General features: G+C 56.0%; 1 protein-coding gene across 2 annotated transcripts; it reads right to left on the reverse strand.

Moving 5' to 3' along the window:
- Positions 1-515: 515 nt before the first annotated feature.
- On the reverse strand, positions 516-7,545 carry Tle5 (TLE family member 5, transcriptional modulator). 2 transcript variants are annotated; one of them, XM_050123442.1, is made up of 7 exons: positions 7,316-7,545; positions 5,664-5,761; positions 3,031-3,094; positions 2,478-2,522; positions 2,206-2,268; positions 1,791-1,865; positions 516-1,466 (listed from the first exon to the last, which is right to left on the reverse strand). In XM_050123442.1, the coding sequence occupies exons 1-7, from the start codon at positions 7,340-7,342 to the stop codon at positions 1,248-1,250; spliced, it is 591 nt and encodes a 196-aa protein (XP_049979399.1). In that variant the 5' UTR covers positions 7,343-7,545; the 3' UTR covers positions 516-1,247. The 2 variants fall into 2 exon arrangements, with proteins under 2 accessions (XP_049979399.1, XP_049979398.1); XM_050123441.1 differs by having other exon boundaries at positions 516-1,469; positions 7,316-7,543.
- Between the last annotated feature and the right edge of the window lie 11,863 nt (positions 7,546-19,408).

A 19,408-nucleotide genomic window follows, 5' to 3' on the forward strand; every position in this document is an offset into this window, starting at 1 on the left:
GTGAACCCAGGCCTTATGATCCTTAGGCCTGGGCTCTAGCAAGAACCCACCACAAAACACAAAGGTGGTCAGGGCCTGGTGGCACAGAGGCAGGAGGATCTCTGTGAGGAGTTCCAGGCCAGCCTGGGCTATGGAGACGATGCCTCATAAAACAAACAACCAACAAGCTAGTCCAACAAAAACAGGGCCACTGAGATGGCTCCACGGGTAAAGGCGATTGCAGCAAAGCCTGACATCCTGAGTTCGATTCCCAGGCCCGCATGGTGGAGAACAGGCTTCTGCACAGTGTCTGAGCAGACAAACACCAGTGACTATAAAAAATAAAAACAAGTAGAGATTCATGCCAGGGCCTTCCCACCGACAGCCTAGCAGGGCCCAGTGACTCACCTGTGAACTGTGCTGTGGGACCCGTCAGTGGCTCACCACCGCTGGCCAAGGGATCTTCCGTCCCGGGACGGGGGTGTCCAGAGGAAAGGGGTCCCCACCCCACAAGACAGAGGCAGGGACACAGCAGCCAACCTTTTCATGTTTTTATTTTAAAGGCACAGCTAGACCCCACCCTCAGTACAGCAATCCCCCTTCGTGGGGAGACCAAGACGACACACCAAAGCTAACTATATACACAGACACGCGCGGCGCTTCGGTCTTTTAACTCTTTCTTCTTTTTCTTTCTTTAAATCCCCTTTCTTAGAAGACAAGCTATAGAATACTGGGGCGAAAAAAAAAGTAATAATAAACAAACCAAATTCAGAACCCTCATGTTTATTTGGGGAAGGGGAGGAAGGGAGGTTTGTGGGTGCCCACCCCCACTGCAGTCCCGACCTTCATGTCATTTCCTCTGTCCCCCTCCTTTGTGGGCGAGGGAACTGGACTGGGTGAGTTGGGGGGGGTCTGGACCTAGCAAGTGTACAGTGTGGGGAAGCAGAGCCGGGGTACAGGGAGGACTTGGGGCACACAGGGCAGAAAGGGGCAGCTAGAGTTGCATTGTGTACATTCTAGGCCAAGACTGGTGGCGGTGACCCGGATAAATGTCGCAGGTGGGGGATTTCTTGCCGCCCTCTGTAACCTGGGGTGTCCCTCTGAGGTCCCCTAGGTCCAGGGTGCAGGGCAAGAAAGCTGGAACCGGGACTGGGGGTGGAAGCTTGGGTAGTGACCGAGTTCTGTGCTGTGTGGCCCTCGGAACACTGCTCCCTCTCTGTGCCTGACTCCCCTGTGTCCCCCCCTCCCCCCGCCCCCCTCCCCAGGAGCTAATCCGACTTCTCGCCGTCATCCTCCTGGTGGGTGTCCCCATCATGTCCATTCTTGTCCTCCTTAGAGAGGTGTGCCTGAGAGCCCAGAGCCGAGAGCGACAGCAAGCCGGTGCCCGCGCTGACTGCAGGGAGTGATGGCGGCTGGAGCCCCACGGGCAGCGGTGTCAGGGGCAGGGCCAGCGCCTGCAGCTGGGACAGCTGGTGAGCCTGGAGCTGCTGCTGCGGGGTGGGGGGTGGGACGGGGTCAGCCCAGGACCCTGTCCCCGTCTCCTGCACATCAGGGTCATCTGCCCACCCAGGGCACCGGTCAGTCACCTGAATTACTGAGGGACCCCACGTAGGTCCTCGTCACCGTCAGCTAGCTGCCCATCTGTGTCCCTATCACTGGTCTCCTGCCTATCCAGGTCACCTATCAGTCACCTGCCCGCCCGAATCCCCCGTCTCCTGTCATTACTTCACAGGGGTTACCTGTCATCTGGCCATCCGGGTCACCTGCCCACCTGAGTCACCTGTCCCTGCTCACCCAGGGCTCTGACTTACTCGGATGATGGAGTTCAGCTCAGGAGCCGTGACCTGCTTGGCTCTCTCGATGGCTCCCAGGACCTGTTGCTGATGCTGAAATAGGCAGGGGAGGGGGCAGTGACTGTTCTCTCACGCAAAGGGACAATTGCAGTGGGCAGGAAGCCCTGCCCTAGGTACTCAGTGGGACCATGGGAGGATGTGGGGTGGACACGGCTAGGAATCCATCTCGGGGAATTTTCTCTGAAAGCTGGTCTTTAGGAGTCACCTGCCCCCCATCATCTGCCCTCTCTCCACCCGGGTCCCCCTTTATGTCACAGGGGTCTGACCCTACCACTTCACTTCTCTGCTAAATTCAGGGTGGGCAGGTTTGTGCCCCCAGGGCAACCAGCAGGTGCGGAGGGAGCCCCATTGCCCCCGCTGGTGGCTTGCTTACCTCCTGTGACAAATAGGGCAGGACTTGGGCGCAAATCCCATTCAGCCTCTTCACGATTTCAGCCTGGAACACACATAATTTCCCTGGGTACCTGGGGGACACTTGGAGGGGTGGGGACGGGGCTGAGGCCATGCCTGCGGGCCAGCCAGGCCCACCAAGAAGGGCTAAGATGCGGGGGTGCTGGGCCCTCCTCTGGGGGGTAACAGGAGTAGTCTTAACTCTCAGTCTGGAAGTCACTGGGCGCTGAGGTGATGAGGGAAACTGAGGCTTACCTGTTTATGCATCTCGATGTTCAATCCATAGGACATCTCATAGTACTGTAGGGTGGGGAAGGAGGCATGTCAGGGACCAAGGGGTGTGACATTCTGGGTGGCCTGGCTCTCTCTGCACATCCCAGCATTCCCTGTGCCCCTCCCATCCACTGAGTTCCTATTTGTTCTTCACGACCCCTGCCACAAAGCCCTAAGACCCCACAACCTCCCCTGCAGGGAACTACAGGTCCCGTGGGGGTTAGGAGGGCTCCGGCCACGGAAGGGTTAAGGGATGCCTATCCGGACAGCTTGGAGGGAGGGGACTGGTGATGGCTTCCCAGTTGCTTCCGGCTGGCTGGCTGGCTGGCTGGCTATGGCTCACTTCCACTGCCGCCTCCTCCAGCTGCAGCCAAGGACAGCGGGGTCCTGGCAGGCCCAGGATACAAAGTCAGTATCCTCAGCCACTACCCGGGCTGGCGGCCAGGCCACCCTCGGACTTGGTAGCAGGCACCTGCGCTGTGTGGGGAGTCTGGGGTCACCCGCCCAGGCCCCCAGGGCCCTGAGGGGACTTTACCATGACGTAATGCCGCTGCATCTCTGACTTCTCGCTGGCCAGCTTGTCGCACTCCAGCTTGAGGCTGAGGACACACAAGGGTAGCTCAGGGCCCCTCGGCCTGCCTTCTGGAGGGTCAGACTAAAAACTTTTTGGTTTGTGTGTTTGAGACGGGGTCTCATGTAGCCCAGGCTAGCTTTCAACTCACTGTGGAGCTGAGGACGACTCTGAACTCCTGATTCCCCTGCCTTAGCACCCTGCAGGCTGAGAAGCGGCCAAGCACCACATCTGACTGCATTTAAGGACACCCCTAGGTTTTCTGCAATCCTGGGCAGGCAGGGTTGCCTCAGTTTACCCTACTGTGAAACTATGTGAGCAATCTCAACAAAATAACCACCACCGAGGCAGAGGTGCCCCTGTGAGCGCCGATGAGGTCTGCAGAACTTGCCCTCCATCTTCACAGGTGACTCAGCGGGTGCCCAGAGAGGGTGAGTGGGCAGTTCAAAGTCACATGGCTGGGCGGTAACCTAAGAACTTTCTCCACACACAGACAGATGAAGAGACTGAGGGGGCCCAGGGCTGAGGGGGACAGCGGGAGAGGCCCCCAAGGGATCCTGGCTTCAGGAGCCTTCGTACGGGCCCTGCTGTCTCCCTGGTTCCATCCTGGGTCATCTGCTCTACTTCTCTGGGCCCAGTTACAGCCAGGATGATGAGGGTCAAAGGGTCTGGGGCTCGCTGAGGAAGGAGTTAAGGGACACCCCCGAGCTGTCCTCTGACCTTCACACTGTACCGTGGCACCCCCTATAAGTGTATTAAGAAATATTTCTCTTTAAATCCAGAAAAGAAACAAGCAAAAAAAGAAAAACAACACAACACTTTGGAACGTGAGAGAGTGAACAGGAGGGTAGCCGCGAATCCTACCCTATCTGAAAATTAAAAAGCCCTACACTTGCGAACCCAAAGCAGGAGAATCTCTGAGTTTGAGGCCAGACTGGTCTACAGAGCAAGTTCCAGGGCTGTGTAGAGAGATCCTGTCTCAAAAAGCCAAAAAAAAAAAAAAGAAAAAGAAAAGGCCAAAAATATATAAAATAAAAGCAGCCGCGCAGGACGTCTCAGGCTGTCACGGAGCCAGGATCCCACCCTGGCTGGCTGGGTCCCCGACTAGTCTAGCCTGGCCGCACAGCCAACCTGTTCTCACAAAATAACTGAGTAGTGAGGTGAATGGGCCCCACCAGGGCTTAGCGGTCAAGTGACTGCGGCTCAAACACAAGGATCCCAGTTCGAATCCCAGAGCCAGGCTGGGGACACCCAGGCTTGTGTTATGTTCTCCCACAAGGTGAGGACTGTGGGAGATACAGGAGCTTGAGTGACCAAGAGGGACACCGCTGTCACGTGGTGGACACACACACACACACACTAACTAATAGTAAGTTCAGGCTGGGCATGGCTCAGCCATGAGCACCAAGGGAAAAGGGGGGGTGTAGTGGGGAGATGGGAGGTGAGGGGAGGGACCTACAGAAACTATCCCCAGGGAACTTATTCTCAAGGTGCGGATGTCGCTCCCAAGTGGGTTGTCCCCCCAAAAGGGAACCCCTCCACCCTCACCCCAGACAGCCAGGAACCCAGGCCTAGCACACAGCACAGCAGCTCTGGGAGAGCATCCTTCCTCTGGGGGACAGCACACAGCAGCCTGTAGATCTTGACGAGGCCAGCCAGGTTCCCCAAAGGGGGGCGGGGCCACAGGCACGAGGGGGGCACTAGCGGGGTGGCCCAGTGGGTAGCCCGCTGGCCTAGCACAGGAAGCCCTTAGTCTATTAGTACTATTAGTACTCAAGGTCACCTTTGGCTACAAAGGCAGCTGGGGAAAGCCTGGGCGACACGAGACCCTGTCTCAAAATAAATACCAAAAAGTAAAAATATAAATCAAAAAAATTCACAAAACCTGAGATTTCCTCTTTTTCACGGAAAAATCTGAAGGTCTTTCAAAGTCTATTATTGTTATTATTACTACTACCACTATTATTATGTGGTTATTATTATTTTTTTCTGAGGCAGAGGTTTGTTCTATATCTCAGGCTAGCCCAGAACACGTCCATCCTGCTGCCCGTATGTCTGAGGGCTGGAATGGCGGGCCTGGCACCCCCATGCCCAATCACCGTTGGGTAAAATGGGGACCCTGAGCCACTCCCCAGCTTCAGGCTGCTTCTGTGCTGTGCAGACCCTTGGAAAATGCTGATCTCTCTGGGTTTCAGGGTGATCAGTTTCACACATGAGAGGCAGGAAGAGGATTTGTGGGAGCCAGCCAGTTGGAGGGTCTGGGGGACACCAGCAAGCTCCCCACTCCACAACTGGAGAAAGGGGTGGGCTGTGTGGGCTCCACGCGGCCCGTGTCACAGAGAGAGCAGCAGGCTCACTGCCAACACGGCCTCTGAAGCCATGAACAGTGTGGTGTGCCTCAGTTTCCTCCTCCACACTATGGGGCTGCTGGTTTGGTTTTGGACCCAGGGGTATGTAGCCCAGGCTGGCCTCCAACTGGCTAAGTAGCAGAGGATGACCTTGCACTGCTGACCCCCTAGCCTCCACCCCCACCAGCCTTCCTCCAGGTCCCTGACAAGCCTCTCTTCTAAGGGTGCGCCCCCGGCGCCCGGGCTCACCTGTGGTACTGTGCTTGCAGCAACTGGAATTCATCTTTGATGCGGTCGCAGGAGTCGGAGGTGGTGAACTTGAGCTGCTGGGGGAGATGGGAGGAGCCCTGCGGGATGCGGGGTGGGAGTGCGGGAGGGTGAGTGCCCCGCCCACGCCCCACTTCCTGGGCTGTGCTCTGCAGGCCCGGGCAGTCCTCACTGAGGGAGCCAGGAGGGGGCAGGGAGGCCCCCAGGCAATGGGGTGCTCTTAGCGCGGGTCATTTGGGGGGGACAAGCACCCATGGGGAGGGGTGCACCGCTGTCCTCCAGCTGCCCCAGAAGTCCCCGGAAAGCCCCTCTATGTTAAGCAGGGCACCGGCCTGCCTTCAAAGCCAGCTTGGAAGACGAACCTAGCTACCACCCCACATTTCCTGGGGGTACCCATCACACCTGTTTCCTCAGGTGTGCTATTCCAGGAGGGGACCCCAAAATCTTCCCAACCCGAGGGGTCCCTCGCGGGGTTCCTCCAGGCCCCAGCCAAAGCCATGGGAGGAAGACAGGACTGGAAGTCAGAGAGGGAGCCTGTAGCTCTGGGGGGGTGGCGGGGGCGGACAGAGGGGTGTCCCTGGGGTGAGGGGATGTACTGGGCTGGCATCTGAGGACACTGGGCCAAGAGTTAGGGTGTAAGATCCTCGGATTTGGGGAGCAGAGTTAGCATCTGGGAGAGCAAGGCTGGGAGCAGGGAACGGGGTGCAGAGCCACTGGGAGCTGGGGTGGGAGGCAAGACGCGCCGGGCTTGGATGTGGGGGGGACGGCACCTGGAGCTGGAGGGAGCAGACGTGGGGGGGCTTGGGCTCCGGACAGGGGCAGGCACACACTGGACGTTATAGGGCTGCAGGGTCCCACACACCCTGGTGTTGGCACGATGGGGGCTGGGAGGAGGCAGGCCTCTGGGATGCGGGGCCTGCTGCTGAAGAACGCAGGGCCGGCCAGGCTGGGGGGTGGCGCTGGGCCCGGATGGTGACGCCAGGCCCGACCGGGCTGAAGGGAGAGGCAGGGGATGCGGGGCCTGGATTCGGGGGTGCTGGGCAGCAGACTTAGGGACAGGACAGATCTGAGGCGGAAGTGCAGGGCCTTGGACTTGGGGGCAGGCCGGTCTCGAGTCATTAGCGACCTGGGCCTGGAGGGTGCAGAGCGGGTGCAGAGTTGGGCGTGCAAGGTCTCAGGCTGGAGGACATGCGCCGCCTGGGCTTGGGGTGCTGCTGCAGGGCCTGTGCCCTAGGGCTGGAAGACAGGCCTGATGCGGCTGGAGTGGGGTGCGGGGCCCTGGGCTGGGAGACAGACTAGTCCAGAGCCGGGGGGGGGGGGGGGCGGAACCCTGCAGTCGGGATGGGCAGAGGGTGGGGGGTCCCGGGGCCGGGATTCAAGTTCAGGGATCCGGGCTGAAGGATGCAGTGCTGGGCCGGTGGAGTGCGCACGGCCTGGATTGTGGGGGTACAAGGACCCTGGGGACAGACCCCCCCAGGACTGGGGGACAGGCCTCTGGGAGCTGGGGGCGCGTAAGGAGCCCCTGGGACAGGCCCTGGGCGGGAAGACAGGCGGCATCCGAGCTACGGGGGTGCAGTGAGCCGAGCTGGGGGTGCAGGGCGAGCTCCGGGGTGCAGCGCGGGGGTCCCCCTTACCGAGTGCCGGCTTTGCGGAAACATCATGTCAGTCGCGGGGGGCGCGGGCTGCGCCCCGGCTCGGGCGGCTCGGGGGGCGCCGGGCGGCCGCGCTTTGTCCCCGATCGGCAGCTCCGGGGCCCCGCGTCCCGCCTCCTGCGCCGCCCGCCGCCCGCCCGCGCCGCCCGCGCTATTGTGTAATGGCGACGCGGTGCCGCCCGGGCTCCCGCTCCACCTGCCGCGCCCGGCACTGCGCAGGCCCGGACGCCCCACCCGTGACCTTGGCCCCGCGCGCCCCGCCCCCGCCGCGGCCCGGGCGAGGCCCGCCTCAGTGTCCCGTTCCCGTCCCGCCCCAGTCCCCAGGCCACAGACCCACAGCCTGGGCGCCCAGGCGCCAAGGTGCATTTATGGAGCGCCTACAGTGTGCCTTGATCTCTCTGGAGTGGTAAGGGTTGGCACGGTTGGGGGGCACACTGGGCACCATGGTGACTGACACCCTTCCCACAAATGGGTGCCAGGCTTGTCATGCACTGACTGGGGTGTGGAGGCAGAAGGATCAAGAGTTCCAGGTCAACATGGGCTGCCTGAGATTGGGTCTCAAAACAACAAAAAGTAAAACAGGCTTTGAGTGATGGTGCAAGGCGTTAACCCCAGTACGGAGGAAAGTGGACGCCAGCCCCATCTCCACGTCGAGTTCCGGTACAGCCTGGGCTGCAGGAGCCCCTATCTCAAAACAACAAAAAGTTAAAAAGAGTTCCACAGAACTGCTGGTGGTCAAGCCTTTAATCCCAGAGGCAGAGGCAGGAGGATCTCTGTGAGTTCCAGGACAGCCAGGGCTACATGAGCCCTTTCTCAAAAATAATAAAAAACGAAACATAAATAAATATATAAAAAGAAACTAGTTCCCTGGGCTAAGACCCATTATCCCAGCATTCCATAGCAAGCTGAGGCAGGGGGATTCCCACAATTTCAAGCCAGCCTGAGCTGTAGAACAAGACCCTGTCACATACCTGAGACAGCCAGACAAATGTCATCAACTGTTCAGGTGGCCCACAAAGCTGGAGGAGAAACCAGTGACCAGCAAGGCCTGGTGCACTGTGATGCTGAACCCCAGTGGGGAGCTGGGAGGTAGGGAGGCAGCTGAACCATAGAGGACAAGGACAAGGCCCCCGGGGCCACAACCCAGACCCTGCTCATGACAGGGCTTCCGTAAAGGTTCCACTGTTGAGCGTGACACTGTCCTATTTTATTTTATGAGAATACAGTCTCGTGTAGCCCAGGCTGGCCTGGAAATCTGTAGCAGAGGATAACCCTGAATTCCTGTTCCTCCTGTACCAGGTCCACGTTCCCTGTGGCCATCCTCCTGTCCCACACTGGGACAGACAGACCCCTTTTCTTGGTGGCACCTTCTGATTCCAACCAGGCCAACATCTTCAAGTCCTAGAAAGTCAAATTTCATGGCAGTGGCTGGCCCTGTGTGGTCACAACCCCACCCTGTCCTTCCCAACCACAAGGGTGATATAAACCACAAAGGCCTAGCCACGCACTGTGGGGGCCGAGGAGCAGAACACAGCCTGACACAGATCACGGCAGGCTTCTGTGGACCCACGAGGCTCGTTCTCGAATGCTGCAAGTTGTTTTGCTTCCTCCCTCCCTCCCTCCCTCCCTCCCTCCCTCCCTCCCTCCTTCCTTCCTTCCTTCCTTCCTTCCTTCCTTCCTTTCCTCCTTCCTTCTTTCCTTCCTTCTGTTAGCCAGGGAACGGTGACAAACTCAGGACCTTTAATCTCAGCACTAGGAAGGTACATAGTGAGACCCTGCCTCAAAAATACAATAATTAATTAGTTAGTTAATAACTAGATGGACAGCGTTCTAAAGTATGCCGGGAAGGACGCTTTACAGTCAGGCTGTGTTGGATGCATGCATTGACGTACCCACTGACATTGATTGATTGACAGGGGAGTCCTAGGGTGTTCTCCTGCCGGTCTGGATCTGTGTGACCCATGGGGGTTTAGGTCTGGATTCTGCCCCGAGCCAGGCCCCAGTCTACTTTTTACATTTTGAGACTGGGTCTCACTAAGTAACCCAGGCTGTCTGTCTTGGGACTTGGGGTTCTTCTGCCTCAGCCCCACAAAAGCTGGGATGGCAGGCCTGGGTCAGGGTGCTCCTGTTCCTGGCTTTTTTCAGTACCTAAACAGGTTCTTCTTCTTTTTTTAAAATTTTTTCCGAGGCAGGGTTTCTCTGGTTTTTATTGATTTTGTTCGTCCCTGAGAATATGTCTGCACACCCCGTGTGTGTATTCAGTATCCGCGGCGGCTGGGAGGGGACTGTGCCGGTAGAGGCTGGAAGAGGGCGTTGGGTTCCCAGAACTGGAGTCCCAGGCAGTTTGAGCAGCGTGGTGGTGCTGGGAATCAAACCCAGGTCCTCTTCTGGGGCCGCCGGTGTGCTAACCGCTGAGCTCTCTGTCCAGGTCCTCTGTGTGCACCAGGATCTGGTGTAAGCACTTGAGCTGGAAGGAGCCACCGGTGTCCCCAAGGGAATGAAGAGCCGGAGGCACAGAAAGGGCAGTTGTCCTGGCCAAAATCACACAGCAGGTGGCAGGGGCCTGTAGACTCAGGTTCCATTGTGTTGGTCCTTTTGGAGGGTGTCAGGTGACTCTGAGACACTGGCTGCAGCTGAGCCCAAGAGGCACTGGGATGCTGCGTGTACGTCCTGGGCCCTGCCCACGCTGACCGCTGTGCCTGCCTTCCAAGTCAGTCCCGGATGTCACCCTCACCCCAGCTAAGGCCTGGGTTCATGGTGAGTGCTCACCATGCACCATGGGAAGCAAGCAGCAGAGGCAGGGGGATAAGCAGTTTGAGGCCAGCCTGGGCTACATGAGACCCTCCCAAAAGAGCCTTGTCTAAAAATCTCAGAACACGGGCTTTGAGCTATCGCTCAAAACACAGCAGCTGAGGCCAGCCTGGGGGCGGCTGGGCTCCTCGATGCCCATCCCCCACCCCATACTTAGTCTGCAGCTCTACATCCTCGGGGTCCTCCCCGCTGGACACAAAAGAGCACGGGACTGCGTGATGGACAAGTGTCCAGTTAGGCCAGCGCAAGCAAGGCCTCCTGGACCTGGGTGGGAGTAGGAGTGGGGGGGTAGGAGGGGGTGGGAGGAGTGGGGGGGTGGGAGGGGGCTCCTCTGTCCATTTGTTTCCTCATGAGTATTTACTGAGCCCACCAGTGCTCCCCCAACAGTCCTGCCCCAGGGCCTGTGCAGAAGCCCTGGACAATTCCCCTGTCATCCAGGCAAGTCAGATCTGCATATGTGGACAGGCTGTAGTCTCAGGACTTAATGTTACATTTTCTCCCTTTTGGAGCCGGGTAAAGCGGTGGCAGGCACCCGTCATCCCAGGTCTTGGAAGGCAGAGGCACCAGAAATTCCTGGACATTCTCAGCTACTTAGTGAATGTGAAGTCAGACTGTGCTAGTGAGTCCCGACGTCAGACACCTACAGGCTGAAGTGTGGCGGCTGGCCTCTGGGTGAGCAGCCCTGCCGGCTCCCACACTGCAAACAAACACACAAGCCAGACTGCACCCTCGCAGGCCTCCCTGGGGTCCTGTTCCTCCAGCACCCAATGGTGGCTGTGACCTCTGCCCCCACCACCTATTGGTGATCTGTACAGCTAGGTATTCAATGTGTTCATTTTGTCTTTATTCCCGCTCCAAAACCTAGGACAGGGAGGGCCCAACTCTCAAAAGACTTGGTTTTATTTTGTTTTTAATTTCTTTTTGACGCAAGGTCTCATGTAGCCCAAGCTGACCCCCAACTCCTTCTGTAGCTGAGGCTGACCTTGAACATCCATTGCCCCTGCCTCCATCTCCAGAGTGCTGGGAGGCCAGGTGTGAGCCACCATACCTGGTTTATTAAGGAGCTTGGGGCCTGGCCGTGGGGGGGGGGGGAGGCAGTGGACTGGAAGCCCTCCCCCCAGCCTCCTCAGGAGCAGGGAGTTGCATCGGTGATTTCTCTCTACTCAGGGTCAGGCATCTGACACCCGTGGGGCGGACACCTCAGATCAGGGAGTCACCTGGGGTGTTTCAGGCCTTGCCCAGACTCCCTGGGGACCATTGGTGTGTCTGCAGGGACACCTAGGTTGGGGAAACAGGGAGGCTTGGGCTACTCCCCTTGGCCTTCCCTGGTCCCCAAGATGTCCCTGTCTGGGCTTCTATTTGTGGGGTGGCCCACAGGAGGCCGAGGAAGAGGGCTCGGGAGTCCAACCTGGGCTACTGATTTGAGTTTGAAGTCTGAACTCCATGAGACCCTGTCTGAAGAAACAAAAGTGTTGCAGCTGGGGGAGATCAGGTGGGAGAGGGCTTACCTGTTACAGGAGGACCCGGGTTCGACGCCACACGTGACTGGATGCTGTGGCACAAGTGCTGTTCCAAGGTGCAGAGGTGGGGGGAGCACGGGAGGATCCCAGGCCAGCCCTTGCTGCACTCTGGGTGCAGAATAAAGTAGCTGGGACTGCAGAGAAGCTCAGTGGTTAGCTCACTGACTGCCCCTACAGAGGACCCACCATGGGGCTCAAACCGCCTGTGACTCCAGTTCTGAGGACCCAGCGGCCCATTTTGGTCTCTGAGATTCCTGCAGCACGTTACAATCCCGGGGACCTAATGGCCCCTTCTAGCCTGCATGGGTACTACACATACGTGCACCGGCATTTGCAGCCAACACACACATGAAATAAAAATAAATCTGGGACTGAAGAGATGGCTCAGAGGTTAGGAGCACTGACTGCCCTTCCAGAGGTCCTGAGTTCAATTCCCAGCAACCACATGGTGGCTCACAGCCATCTGTAATGAGATCTGGCGCCCTCTCCTGGTGTGCAGGAAGAACACTGTACCCATAATAAACAAATAAATAAATCTTTCACCTGGTCAGTGTTGGTGTACACATTTAATCCCAGCACTCGGGAGGCAGAGACAGCTGGGTCCCTGAGCTGGAAGCCATCCTCGGCAACCTAGGCTACACACAGAGAAGTCCTGTCTCTAAGAAATGGAGAAAAATGAAAGAATTCAAAACGCTAAAACAAACAAACAAACAAAACCAGCTTGATAAGGAGAGGGGCCAGACCGCATCTTTGCTTCCCTGTTTCCGCCGGGTGAGCCCCGCCCGCCCCTGGGACACCCAGTGTCCCGAATGCCAGGGGCCAAGCATGTGAGTTCTGTAATCTGGAGGTGAGCATTCTCCGAGTAGGAGGCTGCAGCCCTCAGAGGGGCTCAGAGAGAGGTCGATACAGCGCTCTGTGGATGCAGTTTCCTGGGAAGAACGAGATTCAAACTGAAGCCGGCCTCAGAGAACTGTCCCCAAGTGCTGGCACTGAGCTGCCGAGAATGTGTGATGGCCACACTGTGTGCATGCTAGCAAGGGCCAGGAGTCCACCTGTGCAGGGACGGTCACCTCTTGCCCTGGTCCCACCTTCTCACTGTCCTCTATGGCCTGTCTCTTTATCTATGACATGGGTGTGGGTGTGAGACCGACCCACTTCTCAGTCCGGAACTAGCCAGCTTCTCATGTGCATTAACTCCTAACACTGGGCCCAGAGGCCATAATTCCCAGAGAACGCCCTGCTTAGCATCATAAGACCCCTTTCCCCCATGACTGAGCTGGTACGCGGACACGGGTGATATCCCAGCACCCAAGGACCCGGAGCCCGTGGACAGGACCACACCCAATTTTTATTTAACATCAAAATTGCTAAAATGCCAGATTCAGAAGGCTGCAGTTCCAGAACCGTCCACATGAGGGCGGTGGCTCCCCAGAATTGGCGGCAGCTCACCCCCAAGGCCGGAGGGTAGTGACGTCATTTCCGGGTTTGGCGAGCTCAGGCTCCACCAGGGATCTTCAAGACTAATGCAGCTTGGACCCGAAGGCTAGGGCAGGGGTTCCCCTGGGTGATGCAGACACTGCACCAGTTTCTCCCCAGTGGAGTAACTTGGACTCTGTAGGGTGCTGAACTGAGTCTCCGCCTCCACACCCAGTTCATGCCGGGAGCTCCTCCAGTGACAGCTACATTCTGGGGTCTCCACTGAGCAGTTGACCCGACCCCTCCCCTGACCATGCTCCCTGTCCCTCACGGCGGGGGGGGATTCTAGGCGGGGCTCCACCAAGGCCACGCCCCAGCCCCTCACTTGGGGGATCCTAGGTGAAGGTTTTATGGAAGACTGAGGGGTTTTGTTCCCACGCTATTCATCTCCTGAGACTGGGTCTCATGTGGCTCTGACTGACCCCCAACTCATCGTGATGGCCTCCAACTACTCCTCACCTGTCTGCCTCCAAGTGACAAACGTGTGCTACGCCTGGTCCAAGTGTTCATGGGCGCTTGGGATGGAATCTGGGACCCTGTGTGGTCAGGCCCTGTCTCCTGCAGATGTCGCTGGTGACTGGCACTGTAATCACTCTCTGCTGGAGCATGGGTACACACTTGCACACAGCTCAGAGACAGGCAGCCCGGGGATGTCACTTCCGACTGGAAAGCCCTCCCTGGCTCAGACTGTCACCACGACATACAGGAGGCAGAGATTGTTGTGAGTTCCAGGCCAGCCTCTGCTGCATAGTAAGATCTCGTCTTAAGATTTTTTTTTAAGGGACTGGTGACATAGCTCAGCAGGTAAAAGCAGAGGACCAGGGTTCAATCCCCAGCTCACACCTGTCTGTAACTCCGTTCTAGGGGACCCAACGCCTTCACACGGACACACATGCAGGCAAAACACCAATGCACATAAAATTAAAATAAATAAAAGTTTAAAAGCAACATCAGTACATTTTTTAAAAAGGTATTTTTTAAAAATGAAAATAGGCCAGACTCGGAGGGCAGAGGCAAGTGGATCTCTGTGAGCTCCAGACCAGCCTAGTCTACAAAGAAAATTGCCAGGTTCCAAACCTTCACAGAGAAACCCTGGCTTGGGGGGGGGGGGGAGAAATAAAGATGTTTTAATTCAGGCAGTGAGTTCCCTAGGGCTCTGAGCGGACAGTTCTGTGTGTCACAAGAGGCAGAGGTGGCTCTGCAGGGACGTGTCACTCAGTACAGGGCGTGGGGAACAATCTCCAGGCTGTGCAAAGCCTGGATCTCCACCCAGTGTCCTGTGAGCTCCCCCAGGCCTCCTCACCTTTGTCTGAGCTCGGAGGCAGGGAGCAGCCTTGTCCCTAGCCTTGTCCCCGGCCCACGTGGGATCCATAAACCCTCCATCCTGGGTCCAAGGGCAGGGCCGGGAGGAGGGAGCGGCAGTCCGGCGTGGTGGCCTGGACTTCGGCTCTGGGGCCTCAGGTGCAGGCGGTGCCAGACCATTGCCTTTGCTCCGCTCTTCATTTCCCTCGATTGCCCCCAGTGCTCTTGAATTTGAAACCCAGGCTCATTAAGGTCATAGGGTGACTCCTAGTCTCTCCTGCTCTGCAGGCTAGCCGTCATCCTCCTGCCTCAGCCTTCCAGGGGCTAGGATGACAGGCGTGCACCACAGGGCCCCACCTTTTGAATTCTTCAATTTAATTTATTTATTTATTTGTTTTTTTTTTTTTTTTTTTTTGAGACAGGGTTTCTCTGTGCAGCCCAGGCTGTCCTGCAACTCACTCTGTAGACCAGGCTGGCTTTGGTTTTGTTTTTTGGGTTTTTTTGTTTGTTTATTTTTATTTTTGTTTTGTTTTGTTTTTGAGACAGAGTTTCTCATTAGCTTTGGAGCCTGTCCTGGAACTAGCTCTTGTAGACCAGGCTGGTCTTGAACTCACAGAGATCCACCTGCCTCTGCCTCGTGAGTGCTGGGATTAAAGACCGGAGCTACCATGCTTGGTACTTTTCGGATTCTTTTTTTTTCCCATGATATATATTGAGCTCTACATTTTTCTCTGCTCCCCTCCCTGCCTCTCCCCTCCCACTTCAATCCTCCCTCAAGGTCCCCATGCTCCCAATTTACTCAGGAGATCTTGTCTTTTTCTACTTTCTACTTCCCATGTAGATTAGATCTATGTAAGTCTCTCTTAGTGTTCGCATTGTTGTCTAAGTTCTCTGGGATTGTGGTTTGTAGGCTGGCTTCCTTTGCTTTATGTTTAAAAACCACCTATGAGTGAGTACATGTGATAATTGCCTTTCTGTGTCTGGGTTACCTCACTCAAAATAATGTTTTCTAGCTCCATCCATTTTCCTGCAAAATTCAAGCTGTTGTTTTTTTTTTTTCTGCTGTGTAGTACTCCATTGTGTAAATGTACCACATTTTCCTTATCCATTCTTCGGTCGAGGAGCATTTAGGTTGTTTCCAGGTTCTGGCTATGACAAACAAAGCTGCTATGAACATAGTTGAGCATATATCCTTGTGGCACGATTGAGCATCCTTTGGATATATACCCAAAAGTGGTATTGCTGGGTCTTGAGAAAGGTTGTTTCCTAATTTTCTGAGAAATCGCCACACTGACATCCAAAGGGGCTGTACCAGCTCGCATTCCCACCAGCAATGCAGAAGTGTTCCCTTTTCCCCACAACCTCTCCAGCATAAGTTGTCATTAGTGTTTTTGATCTTGGCCATTCTTACAGGTGTAAGATGGAATCTCAGAGTTGTTTTGATTTGCATTTCTCTGATGACTAAGGATGTTGAACATTTCCTTAAGTGTCTTTCATCCATTTTAGATTCCTCTGTTGAGAGTTCTCAGTTTAGGTCTGTACTCCATTTTTTTTAATGGATTATGTGATCTTTTGGTGTCCAATTTCTTGAGTTCTTTGTATATTTTGGAGATCAGACCTCTGTCTGATGTGGGGTTAGTGAAGATCTTTTCCCATTCTGTAGGCTGTCGTTTCGTCTTGTTGACCATGCCCTTTGCTTTACAGAAGCTTTTCAGTTTCAGGAGGTCCCATTTAGTAATTGTTTCTCTCAGTGTCTGTGCTGTTGGGGTTATATTTAGGAAGTGGTTCCCTGTGCCAATGCGTTCAAGTGTATTTCCCACTTTCTCTTCTATAAGGTTCAGTGTGGCTGGCTTTATGTTGAAGTCTTTGATCCATTTGGACTTGAGTTTTGTGTATGGAGATAGATATGGGTCTATTTTCATTCTTCTACATGTTGGTATCCAGTTATGCCAGCACCACTTGTTAAATATGCTTTCTTTTTTCCTTTTGATATATTTTTTTTTGCTTCTTTATATTTTTCAGGTGTTCGAAGATGTGTGGATTGATATCCGGGTCTTCTATTCGGTTCCATTGGTCCTCCTGTCTGTTCTTATGCCAACTTTTTGGATTTTTACTGGTGTTGGGTGCCCACACCCACACCCACAGGGGCTCAGGGTGTCACCACCATGAAGTTAGCCTGGTTCCCGGTCCTAAAAGGTCCCACAGCACTGAGCACAGCGATGGAAGGCCATTCACCAGCCCAGCCTGCTGGAGGCTTCGGCAGGAGGATTGCTGTGAGTTCCAGGTCAGCCTGGGTTACAGAACCTCAGTCCATCTGTCCCTCTGTCCATCCCTGCTGCAGTGAGGCACTCTCATGGTTGCGAATGGGCTCACCCAAGTGCAGCCACGTGGAGACTGGAGCTGTGCAGGCCACGTGGTGTCCTTGGCCACTTGGTGACACGTGTCTGCTAGGATGTCACTCAGTGCCATTTGAGGGTGCTGGATTTGAACTCAGGTCCTCACGTTTGCATAGTGAGCGCTCTCACTGGCTGAGCCCCACCTCAGCCCCTGGGATCCTTTCTTGAAGACAATTTCCCAAGCGATGATCCCTGACTCATGAACCCCAAACAGAGCAGAGTTGGGGTAGAGGTGGGGAGAAAGGGGCCAGAAATCCAACTCAGAAGTCCAGGAGCTGAAGCGACAGGGTTGCAACCATGTGGGCGCTGGAGCTGAAGCCAGGTCCTCTGCAGGAGCAGTAGGTGCTCTAACTGCTAAGCCATTCTCTACCCTCTACATCCCTGCCCCGGGCTCTGTTTTTTTTTTTTCTTCTTCTTCTTCTTAATTTGCCGTGTTGCCCAGGGTGACCTCCTGTGCCCGTATCTGGTTTGGTGACCACATATGTCCCTGTGGGAGAGGGATCATATCACTGGGGCACAGCGGTTCGGTTCCCAGCACCCACATGAGCTCACAACCACCTGTGACTCCAGTTCTGGGGACCCGATGCCCTCACGTAGACATGAATGCAGGTAAAACATCAGTGTACATAAAATAAAGGCAAATTCATTTAAGAAAAGGTGCCAGGTGATGGTGGTGCACACCTTTAATCCCAGCACTCGAGAGGTAGAGGCAGGCGGATCTCTGAACTTGAGGTTATCCTGGTCTATAGAGTGAGTTCCAGGGCAGTCAGGGCCACACAGAGAAACCCTGTGGGGGAGCGGGGGAGGAAAGGGAAGAAAGGGGAGCCATGTATACACACAACAATAAAAGTGAGGGGCTGGAGAGATGGCTAAGCAGTTAAGAGCCCTGGTTGCTCTTCCAGAGGATCTGGGTTCACTTTCCAGCACCCACATGGCAGCTCACAACCATCACTCCAGTTCCAGGGCCCTGACACCCTCACACTACTGCACATAAAGAAAAAATAAAGTTGACCGGGTCTGATGGCACATGTTTGTCACCGGGCATTCAGGATGCCCAGGTTGAGCCTCTGCACCTGTGAACTGCAAGGCTTACTTTGACCTCCCTGGGTCACCAGGAGCCCATTGTCTGGACTGTGAACACCTGAGGTGGGGTTGGGCCCGACAGAGAGTTTCGGGGAGTGATCTCCCCACACCCGCAGTCAGCTAGTAAATGGGGACTTTGACCCTCCAGCCCCTTATCTCAAGGCTGAGATCAGTGTCCCTGGCCAGGGACAACCCCACACCCCAGAGAGCACCTGGCTTTTGAGTTCTTGGTGTCTTTTACTAACATGCCAAACACAGTGATTGAGCCCTGACTGTGTACTCGCATCTCTCTGGAAGGAGAAAACATTTCCCAGGTCTGTGAGTTAGTTAGTCCGTCCATGCTTAGGGAACTGGCTCCACTCCAGCCCCAGGCAGCATAGGTTGGTGCTTGGTATACAGTAGGCAGACCTAATGCTTATACCTCACCTGGCAGTTAGCAGGGTGATGCTAATGCCAGGTTGACAGAATGCTCTATAATGTCTGGTACATACAGGCAATGCATCTACATCGGTCCCTAGTAGAAGTAGGTGCTGTGCCAATGTCTGGTGTACAGCAGGGACAGCATCCATGCTTGGCATACGTTGGATATTGAAAAACACTCAGCTCATGTACTGTCTTTTTTTGTGTGTTTGTTTGTTTTCGAGGCAGGGTTTCTCTGTAGCTTTGGGGCCTGTTCCGGAACTAGATATTTTAGACCAGGCTGGCCTCGAACTCACAGAGATCCGTCTGCCTCTGCCTCCCGAGTGCTGGGATTAAAATTGTGCACCACCACCGCCCAGCCGGGCGTGCATTTCTGACCGGCACACAGTAGGCCTGCTTAAGAGTGGGCGGGCGAGCCGGGCGGTGGTGGCGCACGCCTTTAATCCCAGCACTTGGGAGGCAGAGGCAGGCAGATCTCTGTGAGTTCGAGACCAGCCTGCTCTACAAGAGCTAGTTCCAGGACAGGCTCCAAAACCACAGAGAAACCCTGTCTCGAAAAAAAACAAACAACAACAAAAAAAAAGAGTAGGCGGGCGAGCCAGGCCGGCGCATTTCCGCACATCCTCAGGCAGCGATGGCAAGCCGGTTTCGAATTTCGATCTCTGTTCCCGGCCCCGCGCTCGGGACAGGAGCCGAGCACAGCCGAGCCGCACCTCCCCGAGCCGAGAGGAGCCGAGCGCAGCCGAGTGAGGCCGAGCGGGGCCTTTCTAGAGGATCCTCGTAAAGCCCCTTCCCGAGAGAAACCGAGCTCCGGCTGGCCAGTCTTCCCGATTCCCACAATCCTCGGCGCTCGCGCCCAGCGGCCGAGCGCTCCGCTCCTTCCCACGTCGGCGCAACCGCACGCGCGCCTGCGCCGCACCGTCCAGACCCCGCCCCCGAGAGGCGAGGCCCCGCCCCCGGCCGGTTCTCCAGCCCCGTCCCTGCGGCCCCTCCCATTGGCCGCACCGCCTGCCCGTCGCGGGGCCCGTGGCAGCCCTTCAGGTCGTCGGGCGCCGGCGCTCGGTGGC

The sequence above is a fragment of the Alexandromys fortis genome, unplaced genomic scaffold (assembly GCF_014885135.2).
Source record: "Alexandromys fortis isolate MF-2015 unplaced genomic scaffold, M_Fortis_MF-2015_v1.1 scaffold_221, whole genome shotgun sequence".
Classification (NCBI taxonomy): Eukaryota; Metazoa; Chordata; class Mammalia; order Rodentia; family Cricetidae; genus Alexandromys; species Alexandromys fortis.

Coding starts and splice junctions, on each gene's coding strand:
- Tle5 (XM_050123441.1), bottom strand. CDS start 7,342: ATGATGTTTCCGCAAAGCCGGCACTCG. Junction 2,523..3,030: donor TGCAGCGGCATTACGTCATG/GTAAAGTCCCCT, acceptor CCCACCCTACAG/TACTATGAGATGTCCTATGG. Junction 1,866..2,205: donor TGCCCTATTTGTCACAGGAG/GTAAGCAAGCCA, acceptor TGCCTATTTCAG/CATCAGCAACAGGTCCTGGG.